The sequence below is a fragment of the Coregonus clupeaformis genome, chromosome 7 (assembly GCF_020615455.1).
Source record: "Coregonus clupeaformis isolate EN_2021a chromosome 7, ASM2061545v1, whole genome shotgun sequence".
NCBI lineage: Eukaryota > Metazoa > Chordata > Actinopteri > Salmoniformes > Salmonidae > Coregonus > Coregonus clupeaformis.
In genome coordinates, this window is record NC_059198.1 from 12,150,176 (window position 1) to 12,173,179 (window position 23,004).

General features: G+C 48.4%; 1 protein-coding gene across 1 annotated transcript; it reads right to left on the bottom strand.

The window, feature by feature from the left end:
* Positions 1-271: 271 nt before the first annotated feature.
* Positions 272-7,935, bottom strand: LOC121570193 (solute carrier organic anion transporter family member 5A1-like). Its single transcript, XM_041881685.2, has 3 exons — positions 7,440-7,935; positions 5,227-6,950; positions 272-276 (listed from the first exon to the last, which is right to left on the bottom strand). Exons 2-3 carry the CDS (start codon positions 6,227-6,229, stop codon positions 272-274), a joined length of 1,008 nt encoding a protein of 335 aa, XP_041737619.2. The 5' UTR covers positions 6,230-6,950; positions 7,440-7,935.
* Between the last annotated feature and the right edge of the window lie 15,069 nt (positions 7,936-23,004).

A 23,004-nucleotide genomic window follows, 5' to 3' on the forward strand; every position in this document is an offset into this window, starting at 1 on the left:
AGGGGGCAGGTGTTGCCCCAGACTGAGGGGTGTCCTTTTGCCCCAATTACCCAGCTAGGGGGTATGGGCAGACTGCCCTATAGACCCTGCCCTTAAGAGTCCAACCCACCACTCTGTGTTTACATTATTTATCAAATCATTAGTCTGCTCATAATTGACACAGAGTACAGGCTGCTGACTTTGTTAGAGTGCCATGAAGATGTGAGGTGAACTACAGAGGAAAGGCTCTAGTCATAAGGAGACATTGTAGGAACCTGGGTTCTACAGGGGGCTAGACTAGTAGAGTAGAGATATGGAAAAGAGATATGGAAGACCATCCCTCACCATGACCTCTACATGTGCTGGTCTAGCCACATTTAAAATGGAACCCAATCAGCAAAGCGACAACTAATTGTGCATCCCCAGAGCTCTGAGAGGAATGTCCGTTCCTGTCCCTGTTCCTCACCCGACCTCCATACTTTATTTTTTATTTATTTTTTATTATTATTATTATTTTTATTTTATTTTTTATTTTTTAGGGGGGGGGATGGATCAGCTTAATATTGCAGATAGATTGTATCTTCCATCAATGTAATTGTCTGCATCACTTCCAATCCCCCATGTTTTTTATATATATACTCCCCTTTATTACTTTTCAACCCCGCCATCCTTTCCCTACTTGGAGTAAATTAGTGAACAACAATGCCCAGGCCTCTACTTCCGGTCTATACTTACTATCTACACCTTATGGACACAGTTAATTTTACAATAATTCTATTATATATATATTATTATTTTTATTTTTTTTGCTCCTGAACTTCTTCTACTCTCAACCTCTCCGATCATTTTCATGATGTCCATCCGGTTTGCTTCTATATGCCATATCTTTCTAACTGTGCTCTTTCCCAAAAGCTCCCAACATACAACCTATATACTTATTATGGACACAGTATGCTTACATTATTAGCTATCTTTGTTATTATTTGTTGTTATTTGTTATTAGTCCCATCCTTCAACTCTATTCAATACCTCCCATCTATCTCTTAACACCATCCATATAGGATTTCTATTTGCCCTATATATTTCAACCGTACTGTGATGTTTTACAAAAGTTTTGAACCTTTCTATTCTCATTGCTTCTACAGATTGTGAATTAAAAATAAACATTTTTGCTAAAAGTATTATTATATTATTGATCGATTGACTATGACTTTTCAGATCACCCAGTAATGCTATCTGCAAGGTTAGCTCCATACTTAACAGAACGCATTGGAGAACGTATGAGAACCAGGGTTGGGGTTAATTCCACAAATTCAATTATAATTAAATTCCCTCTCCCTGTAAATTCAATTCAAATTCAATTCCCTCAGGCTTTCAGGCTGACTATGTCACTGTTCTAGTTATACTGGAAATATAGAAATACAAGTTGAAATGATTTAAAACAAATCCTCCAGTCCATTGTTGATACTAAGTGCATTAATTCCATTAACTGGGAAATGTAAAAATATTGAATTCTAATTCAATTCAAAATATTACATTGTTTTACAATTCCAATTAAAACAGTTGAATTCCAATTCAATTCCAATTCCATAACTTGAAGATTGTTGAAATTCGATTTTTTTAATTCAACCTTAAATAATTCCTCTGCACCCCGACCCACCCCACCGCCCAAAAAAAAGCCTTTTGTGAACTAACACTTGCACTTGACTTTCTTTTCCCACCTTACTAGCTCTGACTTTGCTGATAGCTACTTTATTGAGGATAAATGTACTTATTATGACTGTGATATGGTTCTCCCAATGTAGCATTCTTAAGATGAATGCACTAAGTCCCTCTAGATAAGAGTGTCTGCTAAATGACTCAAATGTCAATGTTAATGTAAACATACATTCTCCACTTCATGTGTGAATTCAAGAATTTCGAATTAAATTGGAATTGACCCCAACTCTGATGAGAACTATTGAGAATGTATGAGAGCACTATGAGAACTTACTGGAAAATGACATGAACCTCATGGGTGAGGAAATTCCACTTTCCAGTTAGATTATATATCTATATATCTATCTATATATATCAGGCCCAGTCAAAGGTTGGACACACCTACTCATTCCAGGGTTTTGCCTTTATTTTTACTATTTTCTACATTGTAGAATAATAGTGAAGACATCAAAACTATGAAAAAACAAATATGGAATCATGTAGTAACTAAAAAAGTGTTAAACAAATCAAAATATACTTCATATTTGAGATTCTTCAAATAGCCACCCTTTGCCTTGATGACAGCTTTGAACACTCTTGACATTCTCTCAACCAGCTTCATGAGGTAGTCACCTGGAATGCATTTCAATTAACAGGTGTTAATTAACAAAAGTGAATTTGTGGAATTGATTTCCTTCTTAATGCGTTTGAGCCAATCAGTTGTGTTGTGACAAGGTAGGGGGGTATACAGAAGATAGCCCTATTTGGTAAAAGACCAAGTTCATATTATGGCAAGAACAGCTCAAATAAGCCAAGAGAAATGACAGTCCATCATTACTTTAAGACATGAAGGTCAGTCAATATGGAACATTTCAAGAACTTTGAAAGTTTCTTCAAGTGCAGTCGCAAAAACCATCAAGCACTATGATGAAACTGGCTCTCATGAGGGCCACCACAGGAATGGAAGACCCAGAGTTACCTCTGCTGCAGAGGATAAGTTCATTAGAGTTACCAGCCTCACAAATTGCAGCCCAAATAAATGCTTCACAGAGTTCAAGTAACAGACACATCTCAACATCAACTGTTCAGAGGGGACTGCGTGAATCAGGCCATCATGGTCAAATTGCTGCAAAGAAACACTACTAAAAGACACCAACAAAAAAAAGAAGAGACCCTCTTGGGCCAAGAAACACAAGCAATGGACATTAGACCGGTGGGAATTTGTCCTTTGGTCTGGAGTCCAAATTTGAGATTTTTGGTTCGAACAGCCGTGTCTTTGTGAGACGCGATGTGGGTGAACAGATGATCTCCGCATGTGTATTTCCCACCGTAAAGCATGGAGGAGGAGGTGTTATAGTGTTAAGAGTGTGCAAAGCTGTCATTAAGGCAAAGTGTCACTATTTGAAGAATCTCAAATATAAAATATATTTTGATTTGTTTAACACTTACTACATTTACATTTTAGTTATTTAGCAGACGCTCTTATCCAGAGCGACTTACAGTTAGTGAGTGCATACATTTTCATACTGGCCCACCGTGGGAAACGAACCCACAACCCTGACGTTGCAAGCGCCATGCTCTAACAACTGAGCTACATGATTCCATATGTGTTATTTCATAGTTTTGATGTCTTCACTATTATTATACAATGTAAAACATTTTAAAAATAAAGAAAAACCCTGGAATGAGTAGGTATGTCCAAACTTTTGACTGGTACTGTATATACAGTGGGGAGAACAAGTATTTGATACACTGCCGATTTTTCAGGTTTTCCTACTTACAAAGCATGTAGAGGTCTGTAATTTTTATCATAGGTACACTTCAACTGTGAGAGACGGAATCTAAAACAAAAATCCAGAAAATCACATTGTATGATTTTTAAGTAAATCATTTGCATTTTATTGCATGACATAAGTATTTGATACATCAGAAAAGCAGAACTTAATATTTGGTACAGAAACCTTTGTTTGCAATTACAGAGATCATACGTTTCCTGTAGGTCTTGACCAGGTTTGCACACACTGCAGCAGGGATTTTGGCCCACTCCTCCATACAGACCTTCTCCAGATCCTTCAGGTTTCGGGGCTGTCGCTGGGCAATACGGACTTTCAGCTCCCTCCAAAGATTTTCTATTGGGATCAGGTCTGGAGACTGGCTAGGCCACTCCAGGACCTTGAGATGCTTCTTACGGAGCCACTCCTTAGTTGCCCTGGCTGTGTGTTTCGGGTCGTTGTCATGCTGGAAGACCCAGCCACGACCCATCTTCAATGCTCTTACTGAGGGAAGGAGGTTGTTGGCCAAGATCTCGCGATACATGGCCCCATCCATCCTCCCCTCAATATGGTGCAGTCGTCCTGTCCCCTTTGCAGAAAAGCATCCCCAAAGAATGATGTTTCCACCTCCATGCTTCACGGTTGGGATGGTGTTCTTGGGGTTGTACTCATCCTTCTTCTTCCTCCAAACACGGCGAGAGGAGTTTAGACCAAAAAGCTCTATTTTTGTCTCATCAGACCACATGACCTTCTCCCATTCCTCCTCTGGATCATCCAGATGGTCATTGGCAAACTTCAGACGGGCCTGGACATGCGCTGGCTTGAGCAGGGGAACCTTGCGTGCGCTGCAGGATTTTAATCCATGACGGCGTAGTGTGTTACTAATGGTTTTCTTTGAGACTGTGGTCCCTGCTCTCTTCAGGTCATTGACCAGGTCCTGCCGTGTAGTTCTGGGATGATCCCTCACCTTCATCATGATCATTGATGCCCCACGAGGTGAGATCTTGCATGGAGCCCCAGACCGAGGGTGATTGACCGTCATCTTGAACTTCTTCCATTTTCTAATAATTGCGCCAACAGTTGTTGCCTTCTCACCAAGCTGCTTGCCTATTGTCCTGTAGCCCATCCCAGCCTTGTGCAGGTCTACAATTTTATCCCTGATGTCCTTACACAGCTCTCTGGTCTTGGCCATTGTGGAGAGGTTGGAGTCTGTTTTATTGAGTGTGTGGACAGGTGTCTTTTATACAGGTAACGAGTTCAAACAGGTGCAGTTAATACAGGTAATGAGTGGAGAACAGGAGGGCTTCTTAAAGAAAAACTAACAGGTCTGTGAGAGCTGGAATTCTTACTGGTTGGTAGGTGATCAAATACTTATGTCATGCAATAAAATGCAAATGAATTACTTAAAAATCATACAATGTGATTTTCTGGATTTTTGTTTTAGATTCCATCTCTCACAGTTGAAGTGTACCTATGATAAAAATTACAGACCTCTACATGCTTTGTAAGTAGGAAAACCTGCAAAATCGGCAGTGTATCAAATACTTGTTCTCCCCACTGTGTATATATATATATATATATATATATATATATATATATATATATATATATATATATACTGGATTGTATGAACAAGCTACAAATGTTTGATAACACTTGAAACAGTCAGTAGCCCAGTATACTCAACAAAGGGGGCCAGTAAAACCTTTCTTACCTCAGCTTGGTAGAAATGAGATTGTGATAACAGATATATAACGATTAATCAAAGGTGTCTTACCGAGGTAGAGGGAGGCATTCTCCTTCTTGACGTTGTCGTCCAGGTAGGTGGGTCCCAGGGTATAGATTGGCGTCGACCCCATACCCACCAGGATCTGGGCACAGATAAACAGCGCCACGTACAGGTTGTGTTCGTTACCCTCCTGGTCTCGGGGGCACGACGCCACGTCCAAGGCATCCCGCCCACTGCCGTTCCCGCTCTGGCACAGACCCTCGTGGCCCGTGGACGAGTTGAGCTCCTGGATCTGGTAGGGTGGTGAGATGAAGTGTGGCAAGGAGAACAGAGCCGCCCCTACAGCTATGAACACCCCTCCTACCGCCAGCCAACGCGGCCTCTGACCCCTGCCCCCAAAGTAGGAGATGAAGACGACCACGAAGAGAGAGCCGATGTCAAAGCAGCTGACAAGAAGGCCGGACTCGGAGCTGCGGAGGCTGTAGCGCTTCTCGATGGTGGTGATGACGCTACTCAGGTAGCCCGACACCATCAGAGACTGGATGAATGTCAGGTAGCACATGCAGAACAGGAAGCAGCGCGAGTCAGCCAGGATTGCTCGCACATACTTCCTGGCGGGGATACGGAGGAAGCGGGTTAAAGAGAAGCCTAGTTTCTTATCCCTGGGCCCAGTGGCCATGAAGCTGCTCAGCCCCACCAGGCTGGAGGCCGAGGGGGACTGGAGCTCGAAGTCTGTCCGAGAGGAGGGGGACTCGGCCCGGCTAGAGTCAGGGTCAGTGGGGGTTTGGGGCTGGAGCTGGCTGCTGTGGTGGTCGGTGGCTGCTGTGGCCATGGAGGTTTGGATGGTATGGACCAGACGTGGTTCCCCCAGCAGAGGCTCATCACAGCCTGACAGACAGGGCCCATTCAGGATGGGGAGGCTCTTGGACTTGAAGCAGCTTCCTGTGTCATGTGTCATGTGCTGATACTGGTTCTGGAACTGTAGGACCTCACGGACCTCCAGGGACTCTGATAGGTTGGAGCCCGTCTCGTCGTTGTCCGATGATGTCATTGTGTTTGTTGGGCTGCTGAAGATAACGAAGGCTTCAGTATCACTATATCTCAGTTTAGCTTATTAGGATCCTCATTAGCTGTTGCTCGGGCAGCAACTACTCTTCCTGGGGGCCAGTGTCTCAAGAGTGGATAGCTAGAGCCACATGAGCACACAGTATTAGTGAGACTACTGCTACTGCAGGGCAGACAGCAGTAGAAAGTACACTGCCCTGACAGTAGACATGTGTTGGTGGTGGTGGGACTCTCTAGCTATGGACATGATTCAGCTGCATTGCTGTTTGCACTTAGCAGAGCAATGCTGCTTCACTTTTATTACAAACAGACTATGCATGCTCCTCATTTGGGCTAAAATAAAAAATATCTTACAAACAACTAACCAATACAGACAGCGCTTTCTGGGTTGGATAGAAAAACATTACCTCTTTCAACTGTGTGATTCCAGCGAGCCAGACCGACCGTTATTTCTATGAAGTAATTATGTTGACATTCTATGAAGTAATTATGTTGACACGTAACGCGCAAGCAAAACACTAAGGGAACTATGTAAACTATCTGAGATGTTTGGATTTAGAGACGATAATAGGTCCTTTGTATAGTTTTTTATCGGTCCTGTTTTTCGGGTTGTGGTCAGTGGTGATTTGATAGCTCTTTGTTTAGTTGTCACCGCATGAAGTCCTCGTAGGGAATCTTGTTTCTGTCTCAAACAGCTGAGCAGAATCCTACAGAGAAATGACAGGGGAGACAATGTTACCACAAAAGCATTCCCCTGACAAATAGGCTATTCTACATGTATAACAAGGTTGTTACATGTGTTACATTTCCATCGTGGTTCGTTTTTCCTATATCCTACTGGCAACATTGTGTCATTTTAGAAACAAGTCATACGATATAGGCTACATATTCGATGAATAACGGTCAACAACAAACAGTAATTTCTTACAAAACAAATCAACATAATTTGGAGTCGAAAGGAAAACTTGTCATAGCAAATCTCCCGTTCTGTCAAACGATGAATTCGGAGAACAATGAAAAACATCACTGGTTACCCTTTCAGACAGTCACGACTTTGGAAATGAAAACATAGGCTACATGATTCAAGTAACTATTCCAACAGACAACTGTAACCGTTCTTGAACCTAACTATTATGTTGACACCAAACTTCCAGACAATGTAAAGAGAAAAGCGACCGTAGGCTGCCATCGTTTACCGTATTGAGGCTCAGATCCTCGCGCAGGACTGAGAGACGGAAGTAGGCTGTTGTCTCCGACGCTGCCACTCAGTGAATGAGATTGTGGATGGTGTGGGGGAATAGGCTACTGTGAGGGGGCGAATTATTTTTCACGCAAGCGAACGGGATTTGTAGTCCTTCCATCGCCATGCTCTCCCTTAATTTCTCTTACACTCTCTCCAAACATGAGAAACAACTGGTGATTGTCTGCTCTGGTGATTGTCTGCTCTAGCCTACTCTGACTGTCGTGAAAACGACACACGGAGCGTCAGAAGAGATGCTGTATATATTTTTCGCTATAAATGTAATCGATGATGTGGATAGTGACACTCCAAGTTCCAAAATGATTCGTCAGCCGCTCAGCTCATTCAGAACACTGCTTTACAATCGACAGCTGGGACCCTCGTTGACCCCACCGGGGATTGACTGCGGGAAAGAATTGGCTTTTTGGACAATCGCCTCTATTCTTGAAAGAAACACTGAAACACTCACTGCGGCCATTTATCCAGAAGCTGCATGGCATTTGAATTGAAAGTATGCCTTTTGTGAACTCAATTTATGTGAATTAATTTGAAAGCATTGGCTTTGTTGTTTGCTGCTGTAGTTTTCTCCATGTAAATCAAGGATGTTTTTCTAGCATATGTTCTCTATAAGGGAAAACGTATTTAAGTAGCCTATGTTTTATTTTCAATATCCTATTGGCTTTTTTATTAATTAGCCTACATAGGTAAACACTTTGGAGCTATGTGAATAAACTATAAATAAAGCATTAATATAGCTATTAGCCCCCACCTTCAAATAACCTAGAGCAGGGGTACACTGTAAACAACCCTGTAAAGGGGTTGCCATGAATTTGACAGTATCTTAAAGGCAGCTCAGTGGCCAGTAAAATGATGTATGTCATATTACAGTACACCTACTATAAGCAGGGGTGTCATGCACTCCAAACATCTGAGGGGGCACAAAGTAAGTGAGGATGGCTGGGGGGTGGTCAAGAGAGGGGTAAGTCCCCCAGTCTGGACATTTTAGAATTTTGCATTTTTCAAACACCTGAAACAGGTTTTTCCTGCAATCTAGAGCTATAATCAGTATCCTTAATTTTTTCTGCATATCCAAGCATACCTCTTGAGCTGTCCGTATCCTCCTGACTGGTTGTTCTGTTTTTAAAGAAACTAAATATGCTTCTCTGCATCTCTGCTAAAATCTAGGTAAAATATTTAAAGTAATGTGGGTCTTATTCAGTACACTTAGTTATTGCTTGCTTTTCTAAAGTCTACCAACCTTGCCAGCAGGAATGCCAGCTAAGATACAGGTAACTGACAAAATAATGGAAACATGAGTAAATGAGGGATACAAAGTATATTGAAAGCAGATGCTTCCAAACATGGTTCCTGAGTTAATTAAGCAATTAACATCCAATCATGCTGAGGGTCATGTATAAAATGCTGGCCAGGCCATTATTTTGGCTACCATGGCTATGCCTGCATAGGATGACAATGCCCCCATCCACAAGGCACAAGTGGTCACTGAATGGTTTGATAAGCATGAAAACGATGTAAGCCATATGCCATGGCGGTATCAGTCACCAGATCTCAACCAAATTGAACACTTATGGGAGAATCTGGAGCGTGGCCTAACACAACGTTTTCCACCACCATCAACAAAACAAATTATGGAATTTCTCATGGAAGAATTGTATCGCATCCCTCCAATAGAGTTCCAGACACTTGTAGAATCTATGCCAAGGTGCATTGAAGCTGTTCTGGCACGTCCTATTAAGACACTTTATGTTTCCATTATTTTGCCAGTTACCTGTAGTTAGACAAGATAGCTACTCTAACTTGATTGATAGTCTGAAATGGCTTCTCGGTAGCTAGTTATGAGGTTGGGTGATTGGGAACCTATCTGGGCTAGCTAAAGCCAACTTCATAAAATTGCTAGGTGGCTAGTAGTATTACAGAGAAACAACAACAACAACAATATTGTAACGACCCTGTATTGTGTTCTGTGTTCATGGGTGTGTTATCGTTCTCATGGGTGCTAGCAGGGGTTAAATATGCCAGGACAGATGGAAAGGTTGGGGGGGTATGATGGGTAATCCCGCGGGGTTTTGGAATGCTTAAATAGGGGTTACGGTCTCATCTCTCTCTCTTCTGTTCGGGACCCTTGATTTGACATGTTATATTTGTGTATGTTCGAGGTTTAGCGGCGTGGGCTGTGGCCTGAACAATAGCCCATTCAGGAATAAACCTGTGTTCTGCCTGTACACCTGGTGCCCGTCTCTCTTTTACTTTATGACCCAGCTGGGTCATTACATTGGTGTCAGAAGTGCTTTCGAACGACGGGATAGATCGAGATTAGGCGAGTTAGCTGTTTCAGTATAGGCCTTGGTTAGCTTTAGCGTGACTCGCATCTACGGTCATGATGATCGGGGCGAGGCGGAAAGTTAAGGAAGAGTCGGACAAAGTGTCCGTTGTGGGCTCGGGTGTACCCGGTCGGGAAGGTCAGCGATGACGGCTGTAGAAGAGCTGGAGAGCCACATGGCGGAAGTTAAATTGTCAGTCAGCAAGATGGCAGAACGGGCGGGTTTTCCTTCAAACCGCTCGACCAGAACAGACGTCACGGCGACGGAGATATCGACGTCACCGCGTGCGGAAATGGCTGGGCCTCCTTATGTAAACAGAGATGGCAGCGCCCTATTGCCATTAGCCACGGTAGCGGCTAAACTTCCAAAGTTCAATGGACAAGGTAAATGGGAAGTTTTTTTCACTCAATTCGAGTTGTTGGCTAGAGCCGGGAGGTGGTATGACGAGACGAAAGGGTTACAGCTTGCCCTGAGCCTGGCAGAGGAGGCGTCGGAATGCCTGCTAACGCTAGCCCCGGACGAGAGGGGCGACTACGGTGCACTAGTGGAGGCATTGGGGGGCCGTTTCGGCAGCGATGCACAGCCCAACATGCTGCGGATTGAACTGAATAACAAAAAGAGACTTCAGGGGGAATCATTAAAGGCGTTGGCAAGTGATATTCTGAGCCTGACCAGGCGGGCTTATGCAACCATGCCGATTGGGGTGCAAGACGAGCTGGCACGGGACAGTTTTATTAGAGCGCTCTCCCCCACCGAACTGGGTAAGCATGTTCAGATGTCGGACCCAGCATCTCTGCGGGCTGCAGTGGAGATAGCCAGGAAGAGGGAGCTGATCTGGGGTGAGGGAGTGAGAGTGGAGGTTGCCAGTCAACCAGAGGTGAGAGCAGCGGCGGCCGGGTGCCGGGGGTCACCAAACCAGAGTGGGTCGACGAGTTGGGCGGGTTAGTCAAGACCGCTTCGCTTGTCATTGAGAGGGGCTCCAGACAACATCGCAGTGTCAGCTCAACTTCCATTGTCTGCTGGGGTTGTGGCCAGCCTGGTCACATTCAGCGGGAGTGTGGCAGATTCTCCAGTCAACAGGGAAACGACAGCGGGTTCTCGCGCAGGGGGCAGCGCGGGCCCACCCCTCCGCCCCCGAACCCACAGTAAGCAGAAGAGGTACCCAGCAGCGCAGGCAAGAGGGTGGGGACCTGCTTCCCCAGGGTGTAGCTGCCACCGTGTTTCCTAGTCCGGTAGTTGTGGTGGGACGTACCACCATTGGGGACTTCTGCAATGTCATCGTCAAGGTAGAGGGGGTGGAATGTTTGGCCCTGGTCGACACGGGCTCTACAGTAACCCTGGTGAGACCAGACATACTACCTGTTGGGGTGCGGGTGGAGCCGACCCTTGTCCAGCTACGGACTGTCACAGGGGAGCTAGCCCCCATGTTAGGGAAGTGTCGGTTGTCTGTGACTGTGGGGGGGAGAACTGTGGGGTGTCCGGTGTGGGTAGCAGCGGTACAGGACCCCTGTATACTGGGAATGGACTTTTTGAAAAACTGTGGGGCTCAGTTGGACTTAGCTTCGGGCACTTTGAGGCTGTCGGGGGCCCACAGTGGGAATGTCGCCTTCGGGAGGGCCAGCAGGGGGCAGGGCTGTCCCTCCGTCTTCCTCCAAGCTTGCCGAAACTCCACTGGTCGTCCCGGCTGCTCCCTTGGTCGTTGTGCCATCCCAGCAGCTGTCTCCGGCGGCAACGACCTTCACTCCCCATAATGGTGCAAGCACAGGCATCCCAGTAGCCCAAAACACACTGGCTCCTTCACCCCATCAGCCCGACGGGGGAAGGAGGAAGTTATCGACGCCGTTGAGGCTGTGTGGCTGAAAAACTGTCAAGGTCTGGACGAGAGACAACAGAGACAGTTAAAGCAGCTGCTGTTTGACTTTAAAGATAGCTTCGCTTGGGGGGAAGATGAGGTAGGGCAAACGCACCTGGTTCAGCACGACATCGACACTGGGGACAACCAACCCATTAAAATTCGGCCCCGTCGCATTCCCCTTGCCAAGAGGGAAGCAGCAGCCACAGCTATTGCTGACATGTTGCGGGCTGATTTCATTGAGCCATCAGATAGCCCATGGTCCGCGCCGGTCGTCATGGTGCCTAAGAAAGGGGGTAAACTTAGGTTTTGTGCGGACTACAGGGGCCTAAATTCGGTCACCACTAAAGACTCTTACCCCATACCGAGGATCGATGAGTCGCTAGACCACGTCAGAGGGTCCTCGTGGTTCTCTTCCCTTGATCTGCGCAGTGGCTACTGGCAGGTGCCCCTCTCGCCTGGGGCACGTGAAAAAACGGCCTTCTCCACGGATAGGGGCCATTGGCAGTTCAAGGTGCTGTGCTTCGGGCTTTGTAATGCTCCTGCCACCTTTGAGAGGCTCATGGACAGAGTGCTGGCGGGGGTTCCGAGAGACGATTGTGTCGTGTACCTAGACGACATATTGGTACACGGCACGTCGTTTGAGGGGGCACTGGGGGCACTTAGGCGAGTGCTGGAGAGGATCTCGGGGGCGGGGCTAAAATTACACCCGGAAAAGTGCCATTTCATGCAAAGGGAGTTGGCGTTCCTGGGTCATCAGCTGGGTGGTGAGGGTATCAGCACGATGCCAGACAAAGTGGAGGCTGTGAGGGGGTGGCCAATTCCAAGGGGAAAAAAAGAGGTTAAGAGCTTCCTGGGTCTGGCATCCTACTATCGTAGGTTTGTGAAAGGGTTTGCGGGGATAGCAGCTCCTTTGAACCACCTTCTCAAGAAGGACACTGTTTTTCAGTGGACCGAAGAGCACCAGCAGGCGTTTGAGGCCCTCAAACGTGCCCTGGTGGAGGCCCCTGTCCTGTCCTCACCAGACCCGAACCGTCCGTTTATCCTGGACACCGACGCAAGCAATGAGGGCTTGGGGGCCGTGCTGGCTCAGCGTGGTTCTGACGGGGAGCACGTAGTAGCTTATTACAGCAGAACTTTTGATAAGGCTGAAAAACGCTACTGCGTGACAAGGAGGGAGCTTTTGGCTGTCGTGGCAGCAGTACGCCATTTCAAGTACTACCTGGGGGCCTGCCGTTTGTGGTGCGGACGGATCACTCCGCCCTGCAGTGGCTTCTCTCCTTCAAGGAGCCAGAGGGTCAGATCGCCCGCTGGTTGGAGGAGCTGCAACCCTACGACTTCCAGGTGGAGCACAGGGCCGGCCTTCGACACAGCAATGCAGACGCCTTGTCCCGCCGCCCGTGTGCTGAGGACGGCTGTGGGTACTGCGCCAAACGGGTGGAGCGAGAGAGGGAACTGTGCATGGAGGAGGGAGTCACCACCACGGTGAGTCAGCTGAGGGTGACAGAGTGCCGGGAGCTTGAGGCTGTGGACGTCGGGGAGTGGAGGCGTCGCCAGGAGGAGGACGTAGAGCTGCGTCCTGTGCTGGGGTGGGTGGAAGAGAGAAGACGACCGCCATGGGGGGAAGTAGCCCCTCTATCACCAGTCACCAAAGGACTCTGGGCTAAATTCTCAGTCCTTAGAGTGGCTGAGGGAGTGCTCCAGAGGGGGTGGAAAAAGCCAGCTACTGGAGAAATGACGTGGCAGGTAGTGGTTCCCAAAAGGCTGCAAGGGAGCGTGTTACAGCAGCTTCACGGGGGAGTAGGCGCAGGGCATTTTGGGGTCTCCAAAACGTTAAAGCGCGTACGTAAAGGCTTCTATTGGGCCAGGCACAGGAGGGATGTGGAGGACTTTTGCAGGCAGTGCGATGAGTGTGCTGCTAAGAAAGGACCTCCAGGTCAGTCACACGCCCTCCTACAACAATTCCCAGTAGGGGAGCCCATGGAGAGACTGGGGGTAGACATAGTTGGACCGTTTCCAACCACAGACAGCGGTAACAGGTGGATTCTAACTGCTATGGACTACTTCACCAAGTGGCCAGAGGCTTACGCTCTCCCAGACCAGGAGGCAGAAACAGTAGCTGATGCATTGGTAGGGGGAATAATCAGTCGGTTCGGGGTGCCACAGTCTATACACAGCGACCAGGGGAGAAACTTTGAGTCACGGGTGTTCTCAGAGTTGTGTAGACGGTTAGGCGCGGAGAAGACGCGCACTACTCCGCTTCACCCCCAGAGTGATGGGCTGGTGGAAAGATTTAACAGAACATTAGCACAACAGCTGGCTATCGTTACCTCAAAACACCAGAGAGATTGGGACACCCACTTACCGTTTATTCTTATGGCATGTAGGTCGGCTGTTCAAGAATCGACTGCGTGCTCCCCAGCGCTACTAATGTTAGGTCGTGAGTTGCGCACCCCAGCCGAACTGACGTTTGGCCACCCTCCTGATAACGACGACGGGGTTTTGCCTGGCCTGAACTATGTTCGTCGTCTGCAGAACCGGTTAGAAGCGGCTCACACCTTCGCAAGAGAGCAACTCGAGAACGCAGGAATGCGCCAAAAGCGCCACTATGACTCACGCGCTAGGGGGAGGCACTTTGGAGTGGGAGAACGCGTGTGGCTTCACAACCCCACGCGCAAAAAGGGGTGGTGCCCAAAGCTGGACAGTGCCTGGGTGGGGCCGTGCCTGGTGATAGAGAGAGTGGGGGAGGTGACGTACCGGGTGGAGGTTCCCCCACGGAGCAGGAAGGTGGTGGTCCACCGGGACCGATTGGCGCCCTACAGAGGGAGGAAAACGGTAGGGAATGGAAGTGAGGACTCTGATGTGAGCACACGGGGACAGTCTAGCGAGGAGACTCTAGTGCAAGCTGAGCCTGGGACGGGGGCTGCCTCTTCGGAGGGCGCTGGAAATGACATTGGGGCAGATGAGTGTTCTGGGGGTCCACCAGTGAGAGTCAAGGGGAGGCACAAGAGACTGATGCGACCTCCGGGTCGTTTTAAGGATTTTGTTTTGTAACCCTAGGGGCTAGGGTTTAGAAAGGGGGGGGCTATGTAACGACCCTGTATTGTGTTCTGTGTTCATGGGTGTGTTATCGTTCTCATGGGTGCTAGCAGGGGTTAAATATGCCAGGACAGGACAGATGGAAAGGTTGGGGGGGTATGATGGGTAATCCCGCGGGGTTTTGGAATGCTTAAATAGGGGTTACGGTCTCATCTCTCTCTCTTCTGTTCGGGACCCTTGATTTGACATGTTATATTTGTGTATGTTCGAGGTTTAGCGGCATGGGCTGTGGCCTGAACAATAGCCCATTCAGGAATAAACCTGTGTTCTGCCTGTACACCTGGTGCCCGTCTCTCTTTTACTTTATGACCCAGCTGGGTCATTACAATATATATATATATTTTTAACAGGACAAATCTGAGGGGGCACGTGCCCCTGTGGCAAGAACATCTAGCTACCTGAAGGTTGTGTGTTCGAATCACATCACGGAAATCTTTAGCATTTCAGCTCATTAGGAACTTTGCAACTCCTTACTACTACTTTTGAGCTACTTTGCAACTACTTAGCTTGTTAGCTTACCTTTCCCCTAACCTTAACTCCTAACCCTAACTCCTAACATTAACCCTAACACCTAACCTTAGCCCTAACCTTAACCCCTAACCCTAACCCCTAGGCTAGCTAACGTTAGCCACCTAGCCACATAGGTAACGTTAGCCACAACAAATTGGAATTCGTAACATATCATACAAATTGCAAATTCGTAACATATTGTACGAATTGCAATTCTTAACGTATCATACGACATGGATGATGGACATCCACAGGAGAGGAGGATTTACATTTACTATGTTACATCTACTTCTACAGTGAGGGAATAAAGTATTTGATCCCCTGCTGATTTTGTACGTTTGCCCACTGACAAAGACATGATCAGTCTATCATTTTAATGGTAGGTTTATTTGAACAGTGAGAGACAGAATAACAACACAAAAATCCAGAAAAACGCATGTCAAAAATGTTATAAATTGATTTGCATTTTAATGAGGGGAATAAGTATTTGACCCCTCTGCAAAACATGACTTAGTACTTGGTGGCAAAACCCTTGTTGGCAATCACAGAGGTCAGACGTTTCTTGTAGTTTGTGACACTCTGGCTCCATGGACTTTGATTATTGAGCCAGGGTTGTTCATTTTCTTTTGGGTGTATTTCTATGTTGGTTTCTAGGTGTTCATTTCTATGTTGTGGTGGTTCTTGATTATTCATGTGACTCCCAATCGGAGGTAACGAGTGACAGCTGTCGGCTCGTTATCTCTGATTGGGAGCCATATTTAAACTGTTGTGGTTTCACTGTGTGTTTGTGGGTTTTTGTTCCGTTTTCGGTCTGTTGTACCGTGGACTTCATTTGAGTCGTCTTTTGTTTTGTATTTGGTTACTTTGATTAATAAAGTCATGTTTCTTGGACACGTTGCGCCTTGGTCATACTTGGACGACATAGACGACCAGGACAGAAAAACCCACCACAAAAAGACCAAGCAGCGTGTCAAGCGGCAACAGGACCTACCTACACAGGATTTATGGACTCCCATAAAGGATTCATGGACATGGGAGGAGATTCTGGATGGTAAGGGGCCTTGGGATCAACCGGGAGAATATCGCCGTCCTCGTGAAGAGCGGGAGGCAGCTAAAGCCGAGAGGCGGTGATATGAGGAGGCAGCACGGAGGCAAGGCTGGAAGCCCGAGAGTACTACCCAAGAATTTCTTGGGGAGGAAGCGCCAGGTATGGAGAGAACGCTGGTGGATGTCCTCCTCGGCTGGGGACATATTACGCAGGAGGAGGCCGTCCGGTACCGGAGGGCGATGAAGGGGGAGAACCTGGCAGGAGAGGAGCAACGGCATCAGCAGGGCCATCGTCGGAAGGACGAGAGGCAACCCCAAAAAAAATTTGGGGGGGGGCACATGGCTTGGGCGCCTGGGCAGCAGGAGGCTGCCACAGGGAGATGTGGAGAGAAGGCTATCGGATTACGGGAGCCATTGGCGAGTAGAGGGAGGGAAGTTGTTGTGGCACGGCGTGAGAGACTGAAGTGTGTTACCAGTCCGGTCCGGCCCGTTCCTGATCCCCAGTTAAGGCCAGTGGTGTGTGTTCCCGGTACGGACCGGCCTGTTCCTACTCCACGCACCAGGTCCACGATGTGCGTCGCCAGCCCGGCCCGGCCTGTTCCGGCCACTCGCACCAGGGATACGGTGCGCGTCGCCAGCCCAGCCCGGCCTGTTCCTGCTCCACGCACGAATCCTACGGGGTGCGTCACCAGCCCAGCCCGGCCTGTTCCTGCTCCACGCACGAATCCTACGGGTGCGTCACCAGTCCAGCCCGGCCTGTTCCTGCTCCACGCACGAATCCTACGGGGTGCGTCACCAGTCCAGCCCGGCCTGTTCCTGCTCCACGCACGAAGCCTACGGGTGCGTCGCCAGCCGGCCAGAGTCTGCCGTCTGCCCAATGGCGCCTGAACTGGCCGTCTGCCCAACGGCGCCTGAACTGCCCGTCTGCCCAACGGCGCTTGAACTGCCCGTCTGCCCTATGGCGTCTGAACTGCCCGTCTGCCAAGCGCTGCATAAGCCGCCCGTCTGTACTGAGCCTGCAAAGCCGCCCGTCTGCCATGAGCCTTCAGAGCCGTCCGCCAGACCGGAGCCGCTAGAGCCTTCCGCCAGACAGGAGCCGCTAGAGCCTTCCGCCAGACAGAATCATACACCAGCTATGGAATCAGCAGGAGCCGACGCAGCCCATACTAGACTGGAAGCCCAGGTTCGGGGCCAGCAAGAGCAGCTCCTGCAGATGGGAGCCGCCCTGCTGGAGGTGATGACCGCAATCCGAGGCTGGGGTCCGCCTCCACCGCCAGCCGCCCAGCCAGCACCATCAGCCAGCCATGAGCAGCCAGATCCGTCAACCAGCCATGAGCAGCCAGATCCGTCAGCCAGCCATGAGCAGCCAGATCCGTCAGCCAGCCGCGAGCAGCCAGATCCGTCAGCCAGCCACGAGCAGCCAGATCCGTCAGCCAGCCATGAGCAGCCAGATCCGTCAGCCAGCCACGAGCAGCCAGATCCGTCAGCCAGCCATGAGCAGCCAGACCCGTCAGCCAGCCGCGAGCAGCCAGATCCGTCAGCCAGCCATGAGCAGCCAGATCCGTCAGCCAGCCATGAGCAGCCAGACCCGTCAGCCAGCCATGAGCAGCCAGATCCGTCAGCCAGCCATGAGCAGCCAGATCCGTCAGCCAGCCATGAGCAGCCAGATCCGTCAGCCAGCCATGAGCAGCCAGATCCGTCAGCCAGCCATGAGCCGTCCAGCCAGGATCCGCCAGAGCCGTCCAGCCAGGATCCGCCAGAGCCGTCCAGCCAGGATCCGCCAGAGCCGTCCTGCCAGGATCCGCCAGAGCCGTCTAGCCAGGATCCGCCAGAGCCGTCTAGCCAGGATCCGCCAGAGCCGTCCAGCCAGGATCCGCCAGAGCCGTCCAGCCAGGATCCGCCAGAGCCGTCCAGCCAGGATCCGCCAGAGCCGTCCAGCAAGGATCCGCCAGAGCCGTCCCAGCCAGGATCCGCCAGAGCCGTCCAGCCCGGATCCGCCAGCCAGCCAGGATCAGCCAGAGCCAACCAGCCAGGATCCGCCATTCAGTCCGGAGCTGCCCCTTAGTCCGGTGCTGCCCCTTAGTCCGGTGCTGCCCCCTTAGCCCGGTGCTGCCCCCTAGTCCGGTGCTGCCCCTTAGCCCGGTGCTGCCCCTTAGCCCGGTGCTGCCCCTTAGTCCGGTGCTGCCCCTGAGTCCGGTGATGCCTCTTAGTCCAGTGCTGCCCCTTAATCCTGTGGGGGTTTAGTTGGGGGTGGTCATTTGGAGGAGGCTACGTAAGCGGGTAGTGACTATGGTGGGGTGGGGACCACGACCAGTGCCAGAGCCGCCACCATGGACAGACGCCCACCCAGACCCTCCCCTAGACTGTATGCTGGTGCGCCCGGAGTTCGCACCTTTTAGGGGGGTACTGTGACACTCTGGCTCCATGGACTTTGATTATTGAGCCAGGGTTGTTCATTTTCTTTTGGGTGTATTTCTATGTTGGTTTCTAGGTGTTCATTTCTATGTTGTGGTGGTTCTTGATTATTCATGTGACTCCCAATCGGAGGTAACGAGTGACAGCTGTCGGCTCGTTATCTCTGATTGGGAGCCATATTTAAACTGTTGTGGTTTCACTGTGTGTTTGTGGGTTTTTGTTCCGTTTTCGGTCTGTTGTACCGTGGACTTCATTTGAGTCGTCTTTTGTTTTGTATTTGGTTACTTTGATTAATAAAGTCATGTTTCTTGGACACGTTGCGCCTTGGTCATACTTGGACGACATAGACGACCGTGACATAGTTGGCCACCAGGTATTGCACACATCTCAGGAGGGACTTTGTCCCACTCCTCTTTGCAGATCTTCTCCAAGTCATTAAGGTTTCGAGCCTGACGTTTGGCAACTCGAACCTTCAGCTCCCTCCACAGATTTTTTATGGGATTAAGGTCTGGAGACTGGCTAGGCCACTCCAGGACCTTAATGTGCTCTTCTTGAGCCACTCCTTTGTTGCCTTGGCCGTGTGTTTTGGGTCATTGTCATGCTGGAATACCCATCCACGACCCATTTTCAATGCCCTGTCTGAGGGAAGGAGGTTCTCACCCAAGATTTGACGGTACATGGCCCCGTCCATCGTCCCTTTGATGCAGTGAAGTTGTCCTGGGGGGATGTGTTCTTGGGGTCATAGGCAGCATTCCTCCTCCTCCAAACACGGCGAGTTGAGTTGAGGAGGGAAGAGAGAGAGTAGGGAAGAGAGAGAGGCCAGTGGAGATGCCAGTTTAGATGAGTGAATTGTGCAAGATGGAAACCGTGAAGAAAGAGATATGTTTAAATTAGAAACGAATACATAGGTCTATATTAATCCATTCGTATGCTAGCCTGTATATAAGGCGATAAATTATGCTACTACAGTGAATCTCGCTGACCACATGTGCTATGCTACAGACAGAGACAAAGAAAAATATCTGCTGGAGATTCCCCTTATCAATAAGTGGCTACACAGATTTAGATCAACACAGTCACAGTCAAAGCATCTTGTTCTATGCTTCTCTGAACTTGCCAGTCATGGCTGTATCAGAGGGATGGATGACTTTCCATAATGTTATTAATTGATTTCCTGGGACATCGTGGTGTAGGTGATCTGTCTCCTCCTCTCTCCTTTCCTTCTCTTCCCTCTCCTCCATCCCTCTTTCTCCTCTCCTCCTTCCTGTGTTCCCTCGCTCCCAGTCATGGTTGGCTAATGGTTAACCAGCATAGCCGTCTCCTCCTCCTCTCTCCTCCTCCTCCTCTCCTCCTTCCTGTGGTCCCTCGCTCCCAGTCATGGTTGGCTAATGGTTAACCAGCATAGCCGTCTCCTCCTCCTCTCTCCTCCTCCTCCCTTCTCCTCTCCTCCTTCCTGTGGTCCCTCGCTCCCAGTCATGGTTGGCCAATGGTTAACCAGCATAGCCGTCTCTGTCTCCTCTCTCCTCCTCCTCCCTTCTCCTCTCCTCCTTCCTGTGGTCCCTCGCTCCCAGTCATGGTTGGCTAATGGTTAACCAGCATAGCCGTCTCTGTCTCCTCTCTCCTCCTCCTCCCTTCTCCTCTCCGCCTTCCTGTGGTCCCTCGCTCCCAGTCATGGTTGGCCAATGGTTAACCAGCATAGCCGTCTCTGTCTCCTCTCTCCTCCTCCTCCCTTCTCCTCTCCTCCTTCCTGTGGTCCCTCGCTCCCAGTCATGGTTGGCTAATGGTTAACCAGCATAGCCGTCTCTGTCTCCTCTCTCCTCCTCCTCCCTTCTCCTCTCCTCCTTCCTGTGGTCCCTCGCTCCCAGTCATGGTTGGCTAATGGTTAACCAGCATAGCCGTCTCTGTCTCCTCTCTCCTCCTCCTCCCTCCTCCTCTCCTCCTTCCTGTGGTCCCTCACTCCCTGTTGGCTAATGATTAACCAGCCCTGCCGGTTGGGGGATGGATGGATGCTATCTAAACTCATATGGAAATTAGACAATGCCAATTGTTACACACAATGCAAAGCAACTAATGACAACATTGGAGATAGAGATGGTCCTCTAGTCTACCCAGCAGAAATGTAGCCTGGTGGAATCAGGCTACACACTGGACTAGCTCCTCAATAGGACTGCACCCCAAATGGCACCATATTCCCTATATAGTGCACTACTTTTGACCATAGCGCTCTGGTGAAAAGTAGTGTACTATATAGGTAATAGGGTGCCATTTGGGACACATGCTAGGACCCATTCAGGCGGCCTTCCTGAACACTGATTGGCTCCCAAAAATCAATAAGAGGATCAATAAGGACCATCATCGCCCATCGACAGACAGGCAGGCCTCCTCCATGGAAAACACATACACACACCATCATGGAACGCCTATGGTTGCATCCCAAATGGCACCCTATATACAGTAACGTTAGGGAATATGGTGCCATTTGGGACAAGGCTCTGTTATCATTGAACAAATGTCTTCTATCTCTGTCTCAGCCCAGAGCCTGCTAATCAATACACGCTGACAGAGAGGGAGCAGAGGAGATGAAACCTCAAGGCTTTAGAAATAGGGATAGAGGGGAGGGAACTAGGAAATGTAAGTAAGGTTGTTTTTAGGGAAAGACTAAGGTTGCTATTAGAGAAATGATTTAGTGTGAGTGTGTGTGAATGTGTGCATTTGTGTGCGCGTGCTTGTGTGAAGGTCAGCCACAGCTTTAGTCTCTGCTGGCATGGGACAGCTGCTATACAGAGTGCTTAACCAATGGCAATGTCAGAGATCACAAAGATGCCAAATTCCTGGGATGTGATTGGCAACATCTAGTGATTGCAACCAAAGCCCCTGGCGGCCATCTTTAGGGGCCAACAGAGCCCTGTTCACACTAATAGTAGAGGAGCCAAAGTTATGCTTTTTTAAAGACCTCAGTAAAAATCTCATGACTTAAAGATGGTTCTCTTATCCAATACCATAACCTTGAGTCATTCAGCTAAAAGCAAGATACACAAAGTGTTTTTAGTCTTGAAATCAAATGCCATATTTTACAAATCGAGGTGCAATCTCAGGCAATTGACAATGAAGTGGAACTTAAATGAAAACGTATCTTTGTGTAGGAGAAGGTATTATAATGTACTCTGAATGTACAGTATTGCCAACCTAAAAACAGAGGGCTCGGTCCTCTCCTCTGAGTTTCATTGGTTTTACCAATCCCACACACACAGGCCAGCAGTTCACCCACTGTTACGGACTCTGGGCTTATACACTCTGGATGTCCCAATCCATTGATGATGTCAAAACCCTTCCGTTCAGACAGATATGGTCTAGATTCCTGTAAGGCCCTAGTGACTTTGGCTTTGATTTATTACCAGGTGAATAATAGTTTGAAAAATAATGCTAGATTTCTATGGCCATACTTGTGTTGTAAACCATGTAAACCATGTGTGTGTGAGCGTACATGTGCCGGCGTATGCACAGCAAATTGGCCAGCGTTACCTAGTGTTGATTTTTTAGTGTAAAATTTTTTGTGTTCATTCAGGTGTTAAACTAACTCTGTAAGTTTTAAATTAACACTGATTGGTGTAAAATAACCCCAGTGTTGGTGTTAATAACCAGTGTTAAACCAAAACCACACAAATCATTATCATATTTTGCAGCATGTTCTATTGCAGGTTGATATTTTAAATTGTTTGTTTCAATATGTGTTTTTGTATGTACTTTAATTGATTAATTCATTATTCAACATGCATTGTTCAAAACAAATCCAATCTGCTACTTTCACATATTGCACCTATTACTGAAATGGTTGTTCCAGTTTTGATGGTTTAGGTAGTCTCCAATCTTTGTCTTCTCAACCCGACAGTCATTCTGAATGCAGGTTGCGGGTGAGTAAAACTTCTGAATGTTAGATATCCCCACTCTGGCTGGAATCAATAGGAATTATTTGTTTATTATTATGTTGCAAACCAGCATAATGTGACTTGTATGCCTGATGTGGCCTGTAAACCATGTGTTTCAGGCCACTGTATCAGGGTAAAACTGGTGATGGGGAAACAAAGTTTAGTGCATTGAGGTTTTCCAGCCAATTGTGTCGAAAATTGGTTCATTATTCAAGGCTTTGATCAACACAGTGTACACTAGTGGCACCTGCAGGTCAAAAGATTTTAGAGCAGCCAAATTATTATAGATAACGTTCCACACTCCATAGCGCGTGCGCAGCATAGCCTTTT